At 35.7% G+C, this 24,258-nt stretch overlaps 1 protein-coding gene across 37 annotated transcripts in view; it reads left to right on the top strand.

The window, feature by feature from the left end:
* The window catches only part of LOC125658000 (leucine-rich repeat-containing protein 70-like), a 180,971-nt gene extending 166,338 nt beyond the window's left edge, over window positions 1-14,633 (top strand). For 25 of the 37 annotated variants that reach the window (XM_056150298.1, XM_056150297.1, XM_056150285.1 and 22 more), the window contains 7 exons: window positions 8,098-8,169; window positions 9,186-9,391; window positions 11,279-12,285; window positions 12,411-12,558; window positions 12,713-12,859; window positions 13,186-13,280; window positions 13,794-14,633. In XM_056150298.1, the coding sequence (XP_056006273.1) occupies window positions 8,098-8,169; window positions 9,186-9,391; window positions 11,279-11,454 (454 nt within the window). In that variant the 3' untranslated portion in view covers window positions 11,455-12,285; window positions 12,411-12,558; window positions 12,713-12,859; window positions 13,186-13,280; window positions 13,794-14,633. Of the gene's footprint in view, window positions 1-8,097; window positions 8,170-9,185; window positions 9,392-11,278; window positions 12,286-12,410; window positions 12,559-12,712; window positions 12,860-13,185; window positions 13,281-13,782 lie in introns of those variants that run through there. The other 12 variants (XM_056150267.1, XM_056150289.1, XM_056150288.1 and 9 more) reach the window with 10 other exon arrangements.
* The last annotated feature ends 9,625 nt before the right edge of the window (window positions 14,634-24,258 follow it).

Below are 24,258 nucleotides of genomic sequence, written 5' to 3' on the forward strand. Positions count from 1 at the left end.
CCCCGTAATCGCAATTCCTGGATCCGCCCCTGATGTATAACTTCAACAGCAATAAGATAGCTAATAAACCACACCAGTATATGGCCTGTTGTAGTAGCTCAGTGGCAAAGAGTTCACTTTGAGAACGGTAGGTCGTGAGTCCATGCCATGGCCTCGCCACACCTAGGACGCTAATATAGGTAGTGATAGCTCCTTCTCCATTCTCTTGAAATTTAGAAGTTAGTACAACAGCTATTTCGGATATGGCCTTAAACATGTTAAAGAACCCTCACTGATACAGCCCTGAGCGCTAACTAAGCATAGGTCTAGATTTATGTTACTTCACCAACAATTAGTGACGTTTTAATATGAGTGAACAATTTTCGAAGAGACGTAAAACACCCGAAAATCGTTCTTATTTCGCGACATCATTTGCGTAATGATAAATACAAGTACAACTTTCATCTGTTTTAAAAGGGTGACTGTGTTTACTTTCTGCATGGCATTGTGATTGTCGAATCACAAATCTTGAGGCAGATGGGCGTGCTCCGATTTACATTCCGTTCTGAATCCTTTTATTAGGTCTCTCCATTTTTCTGTGTTTTTTCTTATGTTGATTAATTGGTTTTTTTTTAACAATCTATATATTTTTGTTTCGATACTTACAGATGAATAAATTTCATCATTATCTAAAACCTTAAACAATGTCGTTCTGTATAACCATATCAATAGCTAGGGGTTGTTCTCAACCTGTTGATTAATGGTTCTAAAAAAGGTTATCCATGGTCACCATTATAATATAATGATCATATACGGTTAGCACTGGTCGCCCTTTGATGTAATGGTCATCTAAGGGTTTCGTCTAGTCACCCATTGATGTAATGGTCATATAAGGATTCCCTCTGGCCATCCATTGATTTAATGATACATGTAAAATAAGGGTTACCTTTGGTAGCCCATTGATGTAATCGTCATATAAGGGTTCTCTCTGGTCACCCATTGCTGTGATGATCAAATAAAAGTTCCCTCTAATCGCCTATTGATGTAATGGTCGTATAAATCTTACCTTGTGTCATCCATTGATGTTATGGTCGTACAATGGTTCCCCCTGGTCAACCATTAATATAATGGTCATAAAAGGGTTACTACTGGTCACCATAGATATAATAATCATATAACAGTAACCGTTGATCATCCATAGAAGCAGTGCTTATAAGAGGGTAAACTTTGGTCACCCATAGTGTAGCAATGGTTACAAAAGGTTTACCTCTGGTCACCCATTGATGTAATGGTCATATAAGGGTTACTACTGGTAACTCATTGATGTACATGTCATGTAAAGGTTACTTCTGGTCACCCATTGATGTAATGGTCATATAAGACTTACCTCTGGTCACTCTTTGATGTAAATATCTTATAAGGGTTACCTCTGATCACCAATTGGTGTAAATGTCATGTAAAGGTTATCACTGGTCACTCATTGATGTAAATGTTATATGAAGTTACCTCTGATCACCCAACGATGTAAATGTCATATAAGAGTTCCCTCTGGTAACTTATTAATGTAAATTCCATATAAGGGTTTCCTCTGGTCACCCATTGATCATATACGGGTTACCTCCAGTCCCCTATTGATGTAATGGTCATATAAGGGTTACATCTGGTCATCCATTGATGTAATGGTCATTTAAGGGTGACCTCTGATCACCCATTGGTGTAATGGTCATAAAAGGGTATCTTGTGGTCACCATAGATATAATAATCAGATAAGGGTAGGCGTTGATCTCCCACAGAAACTAGTTATAAAAGGGTTGCATTTGGTCACCCATAGTAGCAATGCTTATAAAATGGTTACCTTTCATCATCCATTGATATAAATGTCATATAAAGGTTTTCTCTGGTCACCCATTGATGTAATGGTCATATTAGGGTTTCCTCTGGTTACCTATTGATGTAATGGTCATATAAGAGTTACCTCTGTTCACCATTAAAAATATAAAAAGGTTTCTTGAGGTAATCGACATCTCAGTGTATGGATGACCCCATGTTTATCCGTCTACTTCTATTAATATACATAGCCAAGTAACAGGTAGAGTAACCACATGACCAATCTCCTGCTATGTCAGACATTCTTACTCCCCGTTTTCTCTTATAAACATCTTACAGACAAGCCTTATATATGTTATACTTTCTATTTACAACACTTCTAATGACAAATTAAAAAGTCAAACCATAAAATGATTTAGGCAAAATACCCATGGACCATCTGAACACAACTTTGGACAACCCTTACTTAAGTTTGGTGACAATACCTTGATAAATAAGAAAATTTACAAGCGGATAGACAAATAACCAAACAAGCTCATTTTATTATGTAATTGATTTGAACATATTTTATTGTGTACATGTTATAACAAAAGGATTGAACACAAGTTCTAAGTATATAAGGACAATAAACAAAGGGAGATATATTAAGATATACGAGGATAACAAACTACGATATACGGCGACAACAAAAGGAAATATTAATATATATACACAATAAATAGAGTGAGACATATTGATATATACGGGGACAATAAACAGAGTGAGACATATTGTTATATACGGGGACAATAAACAGAGTGAGACATATTAATATATACGGGGACAATAAACAGAGTGGGACATATTGTTATATACGGGTACAATAAACAGAGTGAGACATATTGTTATATACGGGGACAATAAACAGAGTGAGACATATTGTTATATACGGGAACAATAAACAGAGTGAGACATATTGTTGTAGACGGGGACAATAAACAGAGTGAGACATATTGATATATACGGGGACAATAAACAGAGTGAGACATATTGTTATATACGGGGACAATAAACAGAGTGAGACATATTGATATATACGGGGACAATAAACAGAGTGAGACATATTGATATATACGGGGACAATAAACAAAGTGAGACATATTGATATATACGGGGACAATAAACAGAGTGAGACATATTGATATATACGGGAACAATAAACAGATTGAGACATATTGTTGTTTACGGGGACAATAAACAGAGTGAGACATATTGTTGTTTATGGGGACAATAAACAGAGTGAGACATATTGTCATATACGGGGACAATAAATAGAGTGAGACATATTGATATATACGGGGACAATACACAGAGTGAGACATATTGATATATACGGGGACAATAAACAGAGTGAGACATATTGTTATATACGGGGACAATAAACAGAGTGAGACATATTGATATATACGAGGACAATAAATAGAGTGAGACATATTGTTATATACGGAAACAATAAACAGAGTGAGACATATTGATATATACGGGGACAATACACCTAGTGAGACATATTGTTATATACGGAAACAATAAACAGAGTGAGACATATTGTTATATACGGGGACAATAAACAGAGTGAGACATATTGATATATACTGGGACAATAAACAGAGTGAGACACATTGTTATATACGGGGACAATAAACAGAGTGAGACATATTGTTATATACGGGGACAATAAACAGAGTGAGACATATTGATATATACGAGGACAATAAACAGAGTGAGACATATTGTTATATACGGGGACAATAAACAGAGTGAGACATATTGATATATACGGGGACAATAAACAGAGTGAGACATATTGCTATATACGGGGACAATAAACAGAGTGAGACATATTGTTATATACGGGGACAATAGACAGAGTGAGACATATTGTTATATACGGGGACAATAAACAGAGTGAGACATTTTGTTATATACGGAAACAATAAACAGAATGAGACATTTTGTCATATACGGGGACAATAAACAGAGTGAGACATATTGATATATACTGGGACAATAAACAGAGTGAGACACATTGTTATATACGGGGACAATAAACAGAGTGAGACATATTGTTATATACGAGGACAATAAACAGAGTGAGACATATTGTTATATACGGGGACAATAAACAGAGTGAGACATATTGTTGTATACGGGTACAATAAACAGAGTGAGACATATTGTTGTTTATGGGGACAATAAACAGAGTGAGACATATTGTCATATACGGGGACAATAAACAGAGTGAGACATATTGATATATACGGGAACAATAAACAGATTGACACATATTGATATATACGGGGACAATAAACAGAGTGAGACATATTGTTATATACGGAAACAATAAACAGAGTGAGACATATTGTTATATACGGAAACAATAAACAGAGTGAGACATATTGTTATATACGGGGACAATAAACAGAGTGAGACATATTGATATATACTGGGACAATAAACAGAGTGAGACACATTGTTATATACGGGGACAATAAACAGAGTGAGACATATTGTTATATACGGGGACAATAAACAGAGTGAGACATATTGATATATACGAGGACAATAAACAGAGTGAGACACATTGTTATATACGGGGACAATAAACAGAGTGAGACACATTGTTATATACGGGGACAATAAACAGAGTGAGACATATTGTTATATACGGGGACAATAAACAGAATGAGACATATTGATATATACGAGGACAATAAACAGAGTGAGACATATTGTTATATACGGGGACAATAAACAGAGTGAGACATATTGTTATATACGGGGACAATAAACAGAGTGAGACATATTGCTATATACGGGGTCAATAGACAGAGTGAGACATATTGTTATATACGGGGACAATAAACAGAGTGAGACATTTTGTTATATACGGAAACAATAAACAGAATGAGACATTTTGTCATATACGGGGACAATAAACAGAGTGAGACATATTGATATATACGGGGACAATAAACAGAGTGAGACATATTGATATATACGGAAACAATAAACAGAGTGAGACATATTGTTATATACGGGGACAATAAACAGAGTGAGACATATTGTTATATACGGGGACAATAAACAGAGTGAGACATATTGTTGTATACGGGTACAATAAACAGAGTGAGACACATTGTTATATACGAGGACAATAAACAGAGTGAGACATATTGTTATATACGGGGACAATAAACAGAGGGAGACATATTGTTATATACGGGAACAATAAACAGAGTGAGACATATTGTTATATACGGAAACAATAAACAGAGTGAGACATATTGCTATATACGGGGACAATAAACAGAGTGAGACATATTGTTATATACGGAAACAATAAACAGAGTGAGACATATTGTTATATACGGGGACAATAAACAGAGTGAGACATATTGTTATATACGGAAACAATAAACAGAGTGAGACATATTGTTATATACGGGACAATAAACAGAGTGAGACATATTGATATTTACGGGAACAATAAACAGAGTGAGAGATTGAGACAAACGGGGACAATAATCAAAGGAAGATATTACGCTATACAGGGACAAAAACATGGGATGATATGGGATATAGAGAGACAATAGAATAGGAGAAATTGAGAAATACGGGAACAATAAACCAGTGAGATATTGAGATAAACAAGGACAATAAACAAAGGCATACATTATTATATACGACAACAATAAACAAAGCGATATATTGAAATAAAAGGGAAAATAAACAAAGTCAGATATTGAGATGGCAAAAAAAGAGTAAGATATACGGGGACATAAACAATGGAAGATATTAAGATATATGAGGACAATAAACAAGAAAATATTGAGATATACAGAGACGACAAAGAAAGAAGATATTGAGGTATACGTGGACAATAAACAAAGTGAGACTTTTGAATATACAGGGAGACTTAACAAAGTGAGACATTAGGATATACGGGAACAATAAACAAGTGATATATTGAGATATATGAGGAAAATAAACAAAAGGTAACATTGATATAGACAGGGAAAATAAAGAAGCATATATTGAGATATACCGCAACAATGTTGAGACATACGGGGACAATAAAAACGTGAGATTTCCAAATACGTACACCAGACAAAGAGAGTTATTAGGATATACGGGGTAAAGAAACAAAGAAAAATATTGACGAGTTTCACATCTCAGCATCCGAGGCGAAAATGCAAATGGCGGTGTGTTTACAGTCCGCTTAGCAACGGCAAGGGGAATACCTGATCATGTACAGTCGCGTGTTATTGGGGATCGGTATACTAGAAACTTCCCAATTAAACAAAGTGAGATATTAGGATAAACGAGGACAATAAACAGAGTGAGATATTACGATATACGGGGTCAATAAACAAAGAAGATATTGAAATATACGGGGTCAATAAACAAAGAGAGAGATTGGGTTATATGGGGACAATTAAGATTAGATAGAAAGATGCCTTGCATGATTGAAAATGATCGTTTGCATACTATGTGGATGCTGGAAGCTGGGATGTCTCAACGCAAAGTGGCAAAGCAATTTCGAGTTCATATTAGCACTGTAAATGCTTTATGGAGACGATATCAGCAAACTGTACCTAAATGAACAGATTGCGCGAAACCATCATCCGTCCTCGATGTCCTGCTATCCGTCCTGTTCTGCTCTGTCGTCACTGTGTAGCGTGGTTAACATGGTGTAGGAGGCATTGTCGTTTTAATAACAGAAATTGAGTGAAAAATCTGTTTACGGACGAGTTGAAAATTCATATCGACAGCAGTGACGGCCGAATTCGGGCTTACCGTCTTCCGGAGAACGTTCCATTGACGTCTGCGTGCACCAATTCGGCGGAGGGGGCGTTATGGTCTGAGCGGAATTACATCACATGGAATGACTCCTTTGGTGATAGTGGAGGACAATTTAACCGGCGTACGTTACCGTGACGAGATTGTACGTCAATTCGTCATTCCAATCAGTCATAACGACCAGCATAAAGTCATTTTGCAGCAGAACAACACGCAGCAGAACGCGTTGTTAGTAACTATCTACAGAAGCAAAACGTGAATGTGCTACCCTGGACTGCGATGTCACCGAATTTATCGCCCATAGAACATGTTTGGGATGAAATGGAACGACGTTTCCGTCAAGGGCCAAACTCCCCTGCTACGCTGGATGCTTTGCGTCGTTTTTTTATTGCGCATATGATAAAACATTTCCCAGGCATTTCTGCATAACCTGATTCGTTGAATGCTTCGTAGGTGTAAAGAATACATCGGTGCAAATGTCGGTCTTACACGTTATAAAACTTATTAAACCTTTTTAACCCCCCTTATTTTCAGTGGCTTTTCGTGTCAAGCATAATGGACATAATCCGTAATTTGATGTTTGAATTGATAGACAATGCATTATATTGAATCATGATTTACATAATGCAACATAATATTTTGTATATGAATCTATAAATAAAACTATCAAACTACACTGTTTATTGTTTCCGCTAGTACATTTAGGTTTTAACATTGCTGATGTATATGAACATAATCTATTTTAATTAGGCACCTGCAGATCAATACGGTTTAAGAAATTTGATTTATAAAATAAATCAAAATTACAAACGAAGTGTAATGATAGTAGCAAACGGATTTTAATGATAGCAGCAAACGAATTGTAATGATAGTAGCAAACGAATTGCAATGATAGTAGCAACCGGATATTAATGATAGCAGCGAACGAATTGTATTTAATAGAGCACACAAATCGCAATGATAGTGACAAGCGAATTGTAATGATAGCAGCAAACGAATTACAATGATAGTGACAAACAAATTGTAATGATAGCAGCAAACGAATTGTAATGATAGTAGCAAACGAATTGCAATGATAGTGACAAACGAATTGTAATGATAGCAGCAAACGGACTGTAATGTAAACAGCAGTGGTGAGATTTTTTGCATAAACTTTAAGCAGGTTTATATAGTTATACATTTTTAATACATTTTTGGAAGTTAATTAAGAATTACATTATCTAACGAAAAGTTCAATGTTGATATGAATATACTTTTATTTATTTAGAGACTTCTAGGTGTTAATACATATAAGTGAAATATTGTGACATGAGAACATCAATAAAACTTTCTTTTGTGTTCAATCTTACATATTTCTACATGTGTGGCATCACTTTTGCATTATTAATCAAGTTTTAGGGCAAACGGTTTGATGCTGGTCATGAAAATTATGAGATTTCTATCATACTTCAGAGATCTGGAAAAGAATACGCTACGGAACGTAAACGAAGATCTGATAAACGGATTACCAAATTTGGAACGTATGTAAGTATAAATTGTCATGACCTGATCATGTTCAATGGTTAAGGCTTTATGAAAATATGTTTGGGAGACTTACTTTAATTCTAAAAAGAGATCGCTCATGTTCCGCCTGTTTTAAAGATACAGCAGCTTCAGAATAAGATTTCATATCTGTTTTCAATATGTAATGTACATCATAACAATGAAATAAAAAGATAAAGGGTAAATAGGTACGAACATGAAACCTAAAAAATGTATCACGTGACTATTTTGATGTTCCATGGCCTATATTTCCTTTTATCAATTTAGAGGGAGACCGGACCAACAAAGTGTAATGTAAAGGAACCCATTTCTGCACGGGTTATTGCTTAATGATTCCTCCCCTAAAATGACTTTAGATAATTCAAAGAGAATTGAAATGTATACGTAGAACTTTCTGATATGTGTTATCTCTGATAACATGGAGATGGTTCTAAGATGTGATGGGCGTCTCAGGTTCTTTATTATCCTTGAGTCAAACGACTCATCAAAAACAGGATACCATACATGTAATATGATATATGCAAACACCACACATGATAGTATACTCATACATAAATAGAAAAAAGATTAGGCATGCTAAATACAAGCATTTTCCTAAATTAACAAATTCTTTAACATATTGAACTATATATGTGTGTTTTGGTGCGTACGTGCGTCCATCCGTACGTACGTGAGTGCACACGTGTGTGCAATCCTATAATAAATGAAAAGTCTATATTGTGTCATGTTTGATGTCACTTGGTGCTATGCGTTCTTATCCCAACAATCCTAATTTTGATATCTGAAAACAATGATGAATATAAAGAAAGTTAAACTGCTAAAGCATTATGATATGTTCACTGGAACAAATAACCTAAACAAAGACAACATGGATGATAACTCAATCTATAATTATTTTTTATTAACAGAACTATAGCAATTCAAGTTTTATTCCCTACAATATGAAATTAGATTAAAGTCAGACGTAATCTTACTATTATCCAAATATATTTTTGAAGTGCCTTGGATTATAACCCTCTTCACTGCGACTGTCAATTAGTCGCATTTGTCACTCTTGCCAGAACAAGGAGTTTGACATTAAAGTATTCAAGTGAACCCAGCTGTAGCACACCCAGTAAACTGAATGGAAGACTGGTGAAGAACCTGCCACTGCAGGAAATGGCCATGAATTGTAGTTTGGACTCCACAACAGTCACTCTTATTGGTAGGTCATCGTCGTCAATGCATTCATCTTACCTATACACATTGTAGAATTCCTACACGTGCAGATTTCTATATTATAAACTTTTTGCCAATTATACTTCTCCCTAGTTCGGTGTTTATTGTTTCTCATGCAGGAACTCATACACCCATCACAAATCTGATTACTTAGCATAGAAAGTTATTCAAAACAAGAAAATCAACGATTTGGTTCGCCGATTACTGCAGAATCATTGCATTTGTAGAGGCTTCATTTTTTGTTACATCTCGAGGGTAATTCTATCCCGCGAGTTTCAAACCACAGAACGAAATTCACAATCTATGAAACAATCAATGTGTAGAAACCATATCCACGTACAACTACATCTTAACAAGCTGTAATATCTTAACAATCTACGAAAACTGGTCCCCGCGAATTTAAACGATTCCACATTATACAAATTACTTTAGTAGAGGATTAAGCATTCGTGTTAAATTTTTTACCGATGTGTACATCATTGACATTTCATTTCCGAACTGAACAAAGTGCAAAACACTTTTAGCAAAGCTCCAGAATGAAATGGCTAGAGTTCATCTATCGATAAAATCTTTAAAAGATTATTTAATCTTTATTATTCCAATCTGTCCAAAATGGTGTTTTTCTGTTAGGGGTCACTTTATTTTTAAACTTCAATCATTTTAACGAACGCTTAGGAATATATTGTCTGAAAAAATAATCCGTAATTGTGCAAATGTTTGCGAACTATGATAAGCAAACATTACGTGTAACATCATTAAACATGAATGTTTTCAATTTTAATTGCACGGTTCGTATAATAAGAATTTGATACAACAAAAATTATTGTTCTCGGATAACAGACAATAAACATTCTCATTAGGTCTAGGTAAAGTGAAAGTAACTATTTCTGAAAACTGAACGAGCTCCGAGTCCCGTCCAGTTTGCTGTACTCAAACACACAATTATATGAAGAATTTTGTTGTTAAATGACGGTCTAATGCAGTACGTTTGTTATTGTTGAGACAGGTAGTTTAGTGGTAGATCCCATCAGAGACAGAGATAAAGATTGTTTATCGAAGTGTAAATTTTGAGCAGCCTATTTACCACACAGAAGGTTTGATTGTTGATTAAGTTAATAAGGGTGGAATTGTACTTCCATTCGAAGTAATGCAAAACAACCTGGCTATTTCTTCCTTAAATGTAATACATTTAGCAAAATTAGTTCTTAAATGCATTGCATTCTTTCTATTTTACATATGTATTATTCCTTTAATCCACACTCCATGCAAACAACATTCGAAAGACTGTGCTCCACTGTTACGTGACGGAAAATCCCAGTTTCAGTAATGACATTTTATAAGTTATCGCAAATCATTGAAATTTGTCTTAAGATAAATATCTCATTCTTTCCCAAACGACGGTGTTCAAAATATCAAAGTGATTAGATTTGCTTTGCAAAAAGAGGACTTATATCGTATCTAGATCATTTGCGAAAATTCAACGATGAGTTAGGAAAAATGCGCAGTTGAGCTTTTACACTCAACCCGTCGCGATATTACAATTTCTAGCACCGGTTTCATTCCAAACCGCTAAACACGAACCGTCATTGCTCTAAACTACACGTTGTCACAACCACTACACCCTCAATCTGTTACTACGGTGTACAACTGCACAAAGAAGTTGTTCTCTAAATTGAATCAATAATAATGATTGATTGATTGATTGGGGTTTTACGCCGTTTTGGCAATATTTCAGCCATTTTACGGCGGCAATCAATAATAATGTGTACAAGTTCAATAATAATGTGTACAAGTTCAAATTTATCATTTAATTGACAAAACAAAAAAGAAAATCAAATGGTTTGAATGTCCACCACTTCTGAATCAACCACAGGCACTTCCAATCCCACCACAAGCACTTCCGCTTCCACCACAGGCACTTCCGCTTCCACCACAAGCACTTCCGATCCCACCACAAGCACTTCCGCTTCCGCCACAGGCACTTCCGATGTACAATATCCTGTTAAAGAATTTACAGAAGCAGGAATTCCTTGTGATGGTATGCATTAACACATTTATTTGGAACATCATTTCCAAATTATATAAAGTTTTTCTAATTACAAGAAGCAGCTGAGATCTAGCATCAGTCTGATTTCCTGAAAGTGTATGTTCTCTGCATGGTTGAGTATGTTAAGCAAATATTGAGATATCAAATTAACGAGCATACATAACCTCATTGCATTTTGCTACAATAATACCTACAAATTCATAGGCACTAAAAATACATAAATCAAGAAAATACACTTCATATTTCATAACGTAGTTAAACTTTTCCATTTGTAAAAAATTGTCGGCGCTATCATTTTCCTTCTGAACTGGCCGTAAGCAGAGACAGGTTAATTAAAGACGAAGTCTGCACATAATGTACGTACTGAACGTTAGAATTTTCCGTCGGTATCTACTTTCTCTATTCGGTGCATTGTCGCGTTTATTACAAGAAGACTAGCAAATGGAACAACGTTAAATATGGTTTGATAAACATGCGAGATCCATTGATGTATTGTTTCCTGCAAATTAAAATTTTGACATTCGTGCATCTGCTTTCAAGCCAGGTAAGTATACCCTCAATGTATCATGTTATACTGTAAGTAAAGAGGAGGGGCATAACTTTAATATCATTCATTCAAAGGTTTACGCGCATGTCGGTCTGTGTCTCCAGAATATAGAGCTCCATCACCCCGCGTCACTTTTTCTCGGTTTACCATACACACGGTAAGTTTATTTTCATTTTACTTCGTTTAACTTTTCCCCATTTTTTTTTATAACGTACAGGCATGACACCATTGGAATAACGATGTACAGGATGCTATGATGATATATACACGTGTATACCGGTATATGGTAATTATTTTACATATTCCTCGATACCTTATACTGGTTTACATCGTCCATGGGTGTTTTGAAATTTCAATCATATGAAGTCAAGAAATTTTGTTTGAAAATACGAAAATTGTTCTATTTTCAAGCAAATTTTTCCGGTGGATGCCATGGATCCACGTGTTAAACATGTCTCCATGGATCTTTACAAACACTGATATGGATAGCCATTTCAGCATCCTTCCTAATGTCTGTTGATGATTTCACTGCTTGATATTGAGTTAGACAGTTTTAAAGGTATAATTGTGAGACTTTCATTTTTCCATTGCATTACGTAAGTATTGATTTCTTTTATTCTAATTTACCATGGGATACCTAGACACTATAACAGTCTGTGATGCAATAACTGTAGTAGAATGGTAAATAACCGACAATAATGTTTAATTTTCAGAAATTAGTTAACCACCTCATTCCATAACGATGCCTAAGTGTAGATATCCAATGTTCAACTAAAATTGGATTTATGCCAGACACTTCTCCTCTCCTGGTAAGGTCAACGTCTAAGTTATCGTTCCTCACATTTCCTCCTGTACACGTGGTAAGTATGATGTATTGTATGTCTACCATTAAACACGATTGTGATTATTCTCACACTCTCTGTAAACCCCGAAATAAGACAGGGTCACTCCAGAGTTCTCTAGTTTCCTTTTTTCTGTGTTTATCACTTGTATTACAACAGGGAGTGTTTGCTCCTCATTGACACCTGATCCCACCTCTGGTGTGTCCAGGGTTCCGGATTTGTTCTACTTTTAATTTTGTATTCTCTACATGTATATGAATTATAAAATTGATCACTGTTATCTTCACTGTTACTTCTATACAATATGAATTCTACATGCATTTGCCTTGTGTTATTTATTACAGAAGTGTTTGGTGCCATGACTAGTATTGCGCAAAGTGGAAACAGCAGACCAGATACCATAGCTGATCTTTTTTCAAAATATGAAGACTAGATCAAAGTAAGTTACAGTCATTTTATTTGGAATATATTGTCTAACTGAAGCTGGCTGAAGTTGATAACTTTATCGTAACAGGTTTGCAAATAAATTATTAGTTGGAATACAAGGGGTGCCTCAGCACAGGGGATAGGATTCATTGTGCATGGTTATGATGTCCGTAATATCCTCTTCTTAAATTGTGAAATTAATGGGTCAGGGTTTTTTTCGAGGGGGGTGTGAAATAATGTATATGTTTCAAACTTCCATTTTTCGTTCTTCTGAAAAATGAATAGAAATTGGGTGCATATTTTGAAAGATCATAAACATGTGCACAAAGGACTCCATATTGAGACTTTAATGCAAATATGAGACTCCCTGTATGGGCTATGATATTCAGGTGACCGTTAAGGCCCGTAGGTCTCTTGCTGAAATCAGTATTTGAAATGTTTAGATACACTGTCTTTCGAAATTAATTTATCGATCCCCTGACATGCTTTACGAGACCCAGCTAACCATACAATAGTTTAATCGTAGGAACATATGGACGAAGATGACCACTTCTTAAGGGATCATCATCCATGATAGAGACGGGACGGTATTGGTGTTACGTTTGAAGTGTCTCGACCACTCAAAGGAACACTGACCCTACAGTCTGGAATTGTTGGACTACTTTGTGACCCCTCCTTGGATATGATATGTAGTAAACTCCTTCAGGATCTCTTCTGGCCATTCGGAATTCAGAGAGCACGCCATGAACTTTGTCAGGACCTGTGTGTGATTATTCACCTGGCGAAATATTCTATGATTGAAATTTCGACCTTGTCATACAAGGTCGACCCTCTGGTGGGGTAATCAGGACATCTCCGGTTTGTCCGGGCATGGGATGTAATAGGCACGTCCTATGTTAGACCAACGGCCCTATCCAGCGTTAGGTGTCGCCCTCTGGACTCCTGTTCACTCTTGGACCGGCCTGTCACAACGGAAACCTTCAATCTGTCGTCAACTTTTATTCACCCACTATAGACGTTGTGTTTGGATTTCGAAATACCACTCACAGTGCGAAAATATAAACGTTGTATTCCCAGTCGACTGAGAAAGAAATGAAATACCCATGATGACTTAAAAATCGTGATTATCTATCTTGTTTATATTCTATTGCTTAAATTAGTCGCCATACTTGTCATAGTTGATGCACCTCTGCATTAATTTATCCAGATTTAAAATTAGATTCTTATGGACATTGGCTACATGTCCATAATTATATGCTTGATACATGCAAACGTCAACCATAAAGTGTCTGCCTGTAAATGCCTAAATACAATCTGTTTTATTGTTTGTTTACTTACTTACATATATTATAAAGCAGGAAGTTTGTTTATATTTTGTTTTCATTTTTGTTCCGCAGAGCAGTGTTGTTCTATATTTATTTTGTTTACTCTATTTTAATTTTTAACAAAACTATAACCGTATAAGGCGGACAAATGATCCTAATTAAATAAAGCACTTTTCTGAGATTTTTAAAAGAAGTACAATAATGGAAACTTTATACTACTGGTCAACAGAATGGATAGCGGTCAGCACTGCTCATTAACAAAACTTTGTACTACTGGTCAACAGGATGGATAGCGGTCAACACCGCTCATTAACAAATCTTTGTACTACTGGTCAACAGGATGGATAGCGGTCAGCACCGCTCATTAACAAAACTTTGTACTACTGGTCAACAGGATGGATAGCGGTCAGCACCGCTCATTAACAAAACTTTGTACTACTGGTCAAGAGAATGGATAGTGGTCAGCACCGCTCATTAACAAAACTTTGTACTACTGGTCAACAGAATGGATAGCGGTCAGTTCCACTCATTAACAAAACTTTGTACTACTGGTCAACAGAATGGATGGCGGTCAGCTCCACTCATTAACAAAACTTTGTACTACTGGTCAACAGGATGGATAGCGGTCAGCTCCACTTATTAACAAATCTTTGTACTATTGTAACCGGTCTTGGGTGTAAAGATAATCCATAAGATGATTAAGGTCGTAGTTTAATAGTGGGAAACAATGAAAACAACCCTATAACAACAATAAAAACAAATAATGACAAATGCAATACAAAGACAAAAGACACTCTCGAACATATGACATATGCAACGATACAAATATATCTATTGATCATCATTTTATCGTCAAAGGAAATAACTCTCTGAACCATCAATTATAAGTAATTGATATTACAAAAAATGAATATAATGTACTGCAGTAAATTACATTTGTACATACCAGTTTATGGAACTGGGCTTCAGCTTCCAAAATAAAGGTGAAGCTGCTTAAACTCTTTTATGATGACCAATTGAATAATTTACTAAAATACTAAATTCTGTGCACATATATCACTCTGCGCATTTAATTACTTAAAACTCATTATTTACTTAAAGAATAGAAATTATGTTTTTCCACAATTCCACTTTCAGTAAATCTTTCACTCATGACTTGCACACATATTTTATGAAAAAAGAAAAGTTTAATTACTTATTTAAATTCATTACTTACATTTAATCATATAGTAAAACTATCAACTACTTACAGTTGTTGGTGTTAGCAAATCCTCTAGAAATCAAATATATACTTTATACTTTTGAGAACTCAATAATAGCAAGACCCTTTGGAATCTCTTTCCAAAACTAGATTTTCCTGAACTATTTCATAAAAAGAACTCAGGAATTCCCGTCAGGAATTCCTATTGGCTAGAACAAAATACTAAAACCAATCAGTTGACAGAACAAATATGATACATGAACTAATCCAAGTTATGTTCTAACTGGACCCTTACGGATTAAACCATTACATGCATATTTAAAAGGGGTGTTTAGGTTTCTTTAACGCACAACACAAAGTTAGTAAGTAGCGCAGCGCAATATGTATTGAAGTGATTGAATGTGAATGGCAATATAAAATATAAAACTAAACTAAGTACAACTACCATACTACTGATCAACAGAATGTATAGTGTATAATTCTGTGAAATCCACGGGGTTATACCGGACCTCAAGATACAGCCGGAAGCGTATTGTGGTCTACATGAAAAGGTAAAGATAACGAACAGGGACTCCTATAGGGAATGCAAAATTAAGAGTTACCAGAGGTAGGATCAAGTACCTAGGAGGAGTGAGCATTCCCTGTCTCTATTCAAGATAGGCAGGGCACTATCAAAACAGTAATGAAGTATGGATATCACGTCTATAGGGCCCTTGACCTGCGTTCAGTTTTCCTCTGGTATTGAATATTCGTCCTTTAATAAGTTAAACAGTTTAAAACCAACGTTGAGCCCCAATTGTGGCCCATTTATGGTGATAAGGATTTTGGAACGAATAAATCTGAAACTACACTCTATAAGAATGATTACATAATGTGTTCATCTCTGAGGAAAATAGCAAACATGTAGAATAAAGGGGGAGAGGGCGGACAGGCCACTTTGATCGTATTAAACAATTTACTGAATATTCTCGCTGTGAAAAATCCATTAAAATTAATTTAGAACATATAACAAACAAAATACGTTTCATACGATTAAAAATGGTCACCTCATACACTCATAATATATTTACAATTGTTTGTAGCGTTAGCTGTGTAGAAACATATTTTGAATAAATCAACAATTGTTTATCAACTGTGGTTTTCACACTAATGAAGATAAGTTGAAAAAAAAAATCTTTTTCTCATTGTGTAAAAAGAAATCTTTGTACGTAAGTGATATTTTAGCTATTTTAGATTTTCCATTTAGTGCCACTTCATTAAACCATTACACCGGTTTCGGACTTAAATGAAAGCTATTTTCAAATATTTACATTTGCAACTGTGTTCTCCTACATAACACTATTACGAGCAATACGTATTTATCCCTGCATAAATCCACTACGGGGTCAACAGAGGTCATGGCTGTGCGTATGAACATTTGTTAAAAGTAGGCAACAGGTACTACTTTTACTAAGGCATTACGCATCTAGCAATCGCTCTCCCTTACTACAGAAATCCATCAATAGATGAAATCAACATCACAAAATGTATTTACGGTTTTATTTGTATTCCAAGCAGTGGACTTTCATCCATAATTGATAAAAGCATTTCTGTAAACAATATTTTACTATTGTATGTCTAAAATTTCGTCTGCTACAACTTCACCCTGGTCATCGGTGATGCGGAATTGTACCTACTGCTAGATGATGACATTAGGCTTTAGCAAAAATGTCATTCACAAGATGTATGTCCGCTAAGTCGTCAAAGTGCATTAAGACCTACACACCACACTGCTTCCGTGCCACAGCAGCCATATGTGATTGGTGTCGGTTTCCAAGTTTATGTCGGGACATTGAAGCGAAGCGTCGTTAAAAACCTATTCCAGAAATGTATCGAGTCAAAAGAAGCGTTCAGTGAGCTCATTTTGTCAACAATTACATATCCAAATTCAAACCGTCCCTAACCTTTGTGCAGTTCTACATTTTTCTGCGATGTTCAGTTCTTTCCGGAGGTTCATCTGAGCTGCGTCCTCTGTCCTGTCTATAAATGATTTGCCTACACCTGACGACTGCCGCCGTCTTCTGTTAACTCCGTAATATCCGCAGAACATCTTTCAAAGTCGGTCTTCAACATATTCACTTTTCAAAAGTGAAAGCGCATCACAACTGTAAGTGTAACATTGCGCACCCCTGTTTAAATCATAATTCCCCTACCCCTAAAATTAGACATATGGAAGAGTTTTCCATTATATACTCCCGAGTTAATGTATAAGTATATGTTGATATACTTGCTTTCTAGCGTCTTAATAATTAAAACAGTTTTTTATTTTATGGAACTTTGTTTTGTGTTGTCGTCATATTGAACATCTATGACGCTTCGTTGTGGACGTCAACAATTTGAAATGTATGGAAACGTGTTGTTAACACAATTCAGCAATGTTGTCGACCAAAAATGTAAATATAAATCATAAGGTATCATTTTAAAATATTTATCGGGATATAAATACGGGTTGGTACATGATCAAATTTTCCATAAAGCCCTTCGGGATCTTAGGACGCTGTTACATGTACTTATATACTCGTTACATTGTAAAATCCCGTGTTTCCTTTATATATGTTTAACTGCATGGATGAATTTAAATGTTACATGTACATGAAAGATTAAAGTATATAAAAATATAGATAGGAAGTTGAAATATTGTGATTTTAGGCATTTGTAATTATTTAATATATTTATAAAATTTGATACATTGTACTTCTTTTTTTTAAATCATGTGACCTACACTTTAAAAAACCAACGCATTGTAAAACGGCACAAATCAGCCATCATACATAGCCCATAGGCTAGCCGCTACGATCTTGAACACATTTCGCATTTCAAAAGTTACCTTCGATTTGTGTACTATTTGATTTCAGAAATTGTGATACAAACAATAAACATTGAATATTTTTGTAGAATCACTATGTCAAAGTCTGATATATTTTTTTATTTTCTCCCCCATTCCTCTCTTCCGAAAATAAAATATTTGCTTAACTAATTTGAAATATATAGAGAAAAGACAATCTACGATTGTAGTGTTTGTTACAAGTTAGCAACGCCGCACTTGTTTTATTCAACAAAATAATATACTGAGTACAAAAAAGGTATTCAGTAAATGAGAGTGTGGGTCGGTAGGGAAAACCAAAGACACAAGTAATACTTATCCAAATTTATAACGAACGACGCATTAATCGAACAAAACGCGTGTAATTATACGCGTGTTCGACTATACATGTATCCTGGGCGCAAAGGTTTTCCTATGTGATGAATGAAATGAAATAGTACGAAAACTAACCAAACATAAAAACGTGAAGAAATAGATTCACCCAACACTGCTTTTGTGCCTACAAACAATAAATGAATGGTATTCGAATACGTTTAATTGTGACCACACAGCGGCTACGAAGTCCGTGTGCATGCACTCAGACAAATCCGTGCCAAAAGATTTAAGATGTCCGTGAAACGATGTCCAAAAAACGATGTCCAAACCTTACAGTTGCTGAAATATCAGTATTGTTTGACAAAGTGGAGTAAAAAAGCGACATTTGTTTTTAAGATGCTGTAAATTCGACAGATTATGTCCGGTTGGGTGAAGAAGTGAAAAAAAATGGACATGGCTAAACAACGAAAGTAGGCTGTAGGATATTCTGAACACATGTCGCGGGATACGGAACTTATCAATGATGTCCACATCCTCCATATAATCTAATAGAGTGTTTCTGTCCCTGAAACCACGTTCCCTCCGGATAAGCTACCTATCGCTAAGCACAACGTAAGATATGACAGTTTTGTGAAACAGCTATGACGGATCTTATGACAAATTTTGGTCTTAGGACAGATCTTAGTCGTAAGATAGTTTTGTGAAACTGGCCCCTGCAGGTGTACATGTGGGTAGAGTGTCTCAAATGTAGATCCATGCTTCCTGCTCAGGGCCAATTGCTGATTTTTCTCGTACAAACACAATGTCATGACACGAAAACCCGGTACGAAAGACACGTGACACTCACATTTAGATGCCGAGCATTTTCAGATTTCATGCGGGCAAGGTACGAGCGGGGTTTGAACCCACGATTCCCGATTTGCACAGGATGTCAACAGAATTGTTCCCTTTACAATGCATGATTTCTATTGCCAACAGTATTATATAGATTTTTCTAAACTGAGGTATAGAAATGTAATGGAAATATAGACATTGTTAAATTCTGAAATTTGAAAATGAGCACAGAACATGTAGGTGACAATATTAATGATAAAATATAACACATCATTGTATAAGACAGGCAATATTTGTCAGACGTAGGCAGTTAAAATTTTGTAGCAATAGATCTATCTACAGACCAGCGATTCCTTGTATTGTTAAAGTAGTTGTTCTGATAAGGAAAGTACGAAACTCGTATTAATCAATTTTGGGGTTAAAAATAAGTGAATTTTGGAATGTCCAGTTGTTCAAAATCCAGACATATTCAATACTCTGTCAATGTTCATAAAACAATGCATTTTCCACTTGACCAAGGATTTCCTAATTGATTTCAATCTTATTTTGGAGTTTTGAATAGCAATGTAAAAGAAGGATAAGAACTAGATATGTGTACCGATGCAGAGAACTATGGAGCGGCAAATTAACATAAACTCAAATAATTGAAGATATCTTCAATTATTTGAAGATATCATCAATTCATTTGATGAGCGCAACAATTGGATTAAAGATCTCTTCAAATAATTAATGATATCTTCAATTCTGAATTATTGCGCGCATTAATTCAATTGATGATAGCATTAATTCTTCAGCTGAATTGATTCGCGCTTTAATTGAATTAATGACCTCTTCAAATGAATTAATGATATCAACAATTGAATTGATGCGCGCTACAATTCAATTGAAGAGAGCAATAATTGATATAATGCGCGCATTAAATCAATTGATTAGAGCAATAATTTAATTGATGCGCGCATTAATTCATTTGAAGAGAGCAATAATTGATTTAATGCGCACATTAATTCAATTACTGCTCTCTTCAATTGAATCAATGATATTTTTAATTCATTTGAAGAGAGCAATAATTCTTTTAGAGAGAGCAACTATAAAATTAAAGATATCTTCAATTCAACATATCTACAATTGAATTAATGATATCCTGAATTGAATTGTTGCTCTCTCTAAAAGAATTGATGCGCGCATTAATTCCTTATACAAAAGCATTGTAAATGATTTAAAGATATCTTCAATTGAATTAAAGAGATCATCAAATTATTTACACCGAGCTCTAAATTAATTATTGCGAGCAATAATTCTACTAAATTGATGTTCTCATCAATTGAATTGAAGAGAGCAATAATTGAATAAATGCGCGCATCAAATCTATTATTGCTCTCATTAATTCAATTAATGCGCGCATCAATTGAATTGAAGAGAGCAATAATAGATTTGATGAGCGCATTAATTCAATTATTGCTCTCTTCAATTCAATTGATGCGCGCATTAATTCAATTGATGAGAGCAATAATTGAATTGAAGCGAGCATTAATTAATTTGATGAGAGCAATAATTGATTTAATGCGCGCATTAATTCAATTAAAGAGAGTAATAATTGAATTGATGACATCTTCAAATAATTGAAGATATCTTCAATTATTTGAGTTTATATTAATTTGGCGCTCCATAGAGAACAGCGTCAAAACAAACGACATATTTCCAATTCTCTCCCAGAGTTCCGTGCGCTCTTCGCACTACACCTTTGTCAACGGCTTTTTACAGAAATCTTGTAAAAGTTTCTAATATCCAACATTTATATTTTGGACTAAATATTTACAGTGGCAGATTTAGAGGGGGCGCAGCCGACGCCCCCCCCCCCCCCCCCCCCTAAAATTTTCAAATTTAAGGTAAATCGCGGTATCTTGTTTCGAAAAATGTACTAAACGATAAAAGAAGCAATAATTTCTTCCACTCTTCTATTACGCCGCACACTGCCTCAGAGCGATTACAATATTCAAGCCTCGATCACCTTGAAGTCGTGGTAATCCAAAGAGAACCCTGTCTGTCTGGTCTCTGATAGCAATCACAGCATGCCCCTGTCTCATGCTTGCCGTCGCTTCCATGACCCGTGGTGGTTTAAACAGCCTGTGATTGTCAACATCCATAATCAGAGTTCAGTCTATATTCAGGTGTTGAAAATCCAAGTATAGACTAGCTGTGGCTTGTAGGAATAACGTATGTAAAATCCTCAATGGAACAGAGTAGAGTTTTGTACGAATATGATGTGGACCTAATTGTTTGTTGACGTAAGGTAAAAGTGAATCAAACGTGACATCACTTATACTTGGTCTTTTTTATGAACGATGTCCATGACTGCGTTTCCGTCTTTGAATAGTGGAAAAGAATCCCGTCATATTCACGTTATTTCCTTGTGGACTAGTCAAATTTCCCACGTCAGATACATTATCATTGCATTCATATGGAAATGCAGTACCTAGGGTTCTGATCCAGTGACCTTCTCGTTGTCTACGAAAAGAGGTACTTAATGTTGAATTTTTTTGTGTGATTGTAATTTTTTTTCTTCAAAATCCTGACCTTCACGGACAAGATGATTGCATTTTGTTTAACGTCTCGCTCGAGAATTTTTCACTCATATAGGAGACGTCACCAAGACCGGTGAAGGGCTTCAAATTTAAGCCTTTGCTCGGCACTTACTGTCATTGAGCAGTGAGGGTTCTTTAGCGTGCCACACATACTATGTAAAGTCATCTCCGAGGACCCATGACATTCACACCTGATGCCAAGCGTTTGACGATGGAACTGTCCATACTTCTTTTAACGATTTGGGTCTGCCGCGGCCGGGATTTAATCCTGGGCCTTCCGCATGCGGGCCGAACGTTCTAACCTCCAAGCCACGGCGATGGTCTGGACAAGATGAAGTGGTCCGGTGAATTGAAATGCTTCTAAAGAAGTTGGTTACCACCATTATTTATTTGAAATCTGTGCCCCGATGTTCTTTTGTTAAGTGAACCTTTACTTTCTCCCACATAAATTCAGCCGCATAGGTTACTCTCAATAGCGTAGACAACGTTAGAAGATTTACAAGTCAAATTATCAAAAGTTTTGGTACAGTAACTACGTCCGGTGAGATTACTACTAAATGAATTTCTTGTGATTGGTATGTCACAAGTTTTTACAATTTTGTACAAAACATTTTGAGATCGAGTACCTGGGATTTGAAAAGGAATCATCCAAAATATCTCTTAAAGGAACATAACAGTCTTTAAATTGGGTATAAGAATTTTCTGTACCAAAGCTGACAATCTGACGATGTACATAAGACAAATCTTTGATATATCGAAGGATAATCCGAGGGGCACCAACCGATCTGTTTGAGCCTGTGCACCTTATAGATTCCACAGAGTGACAGCTTTTTATACTTGGTGACGTGTCAGCCGATATTGTCTCGATATTGTTTATATTCATGAAGGAACATATATATCGAGCGACAAGTATCCTCGGGACAGACTGTCCACCAGCAGAGATACAAGCTCGATGCTTAGACGAAAGGTGAAGATAACGAACAGTGATCAATCTCATAACTCATATAAGCAATACAAAACAGAGAGTTGGGCAAACACGGACCCCTAGACACAACAGAGGTGGGATCAGGTGCCTAGGAGGCGTAAGCACCCCCTGTTGACCGGTCATATCCGTCGTGAGCCCTATACCTTGATCGGGTAAATGGAGTTATCCGTAGTCAAAATCAGCGTGCCAATAACGGTCTAACAATCGGTATGAAACACGTCAGACAGCATTTGACCCAATGATAGGTTGTAATGGCAAACTAGATCGTTATAACGATCATATGCTGACTTTAAAAAAGACTTTTGAAACCCCTGCACTATCAACTTGTTTGTCAGTATAGCATGCCTCATTTATACTCAATGTTTTATAATATTTAAATGATAAGGAATAAATTTAGTTTGTCTTGATTGGATGGAAGTATACCACGAAAACAAACTTTGAAACTTTGCACCATGCGCTACGCGCGGAGATGCAGTTATCCGGGTTTTTTCATTGTACATATACCTCCATCCAACGAAAAAATAATAAATTCATTCCTTTAATTACGTGTCTCGTCGTGTTACACTGGAAAATGCACTTCTTTTCTTTAACTTACATTTAATGAAAATCAAAATCTATCTGAAGGACTTTTATTCAGATCGTGTACCTTCACCAGACAAAATCAATCCACGAATTTAACAACATGATTACATGAATATTTTTAGCACAAGAGCATTGTATTTTTTATTTGACAAGCCTTGAAAACTGTATCCAGAACAAGAGTATACAAATGCATTTAAATAGAGTCGACTGAAGCTGCAATAACATTTCCATAATCCTACCCGACTGAATAAAGACAGCGTTAATCCTACCCGACTGAATAAAGACAGCGTTAATCCTACCCGAC

The sequence above is a fragment of the Ostrea edulis genome, chromosome 9 (genome assembly GCF_947568905.1).
Source record: "Ostrea edulis chromosome 9, xbOstEdul1.1, whole genome shotgun sequence".
NCBI classification, from domain to species: Eukaryota; Metazoa; Mollusca; class Bivalvia; order Ostreida; family Ostreidae; genus Ostrea; species Ostrea edulis.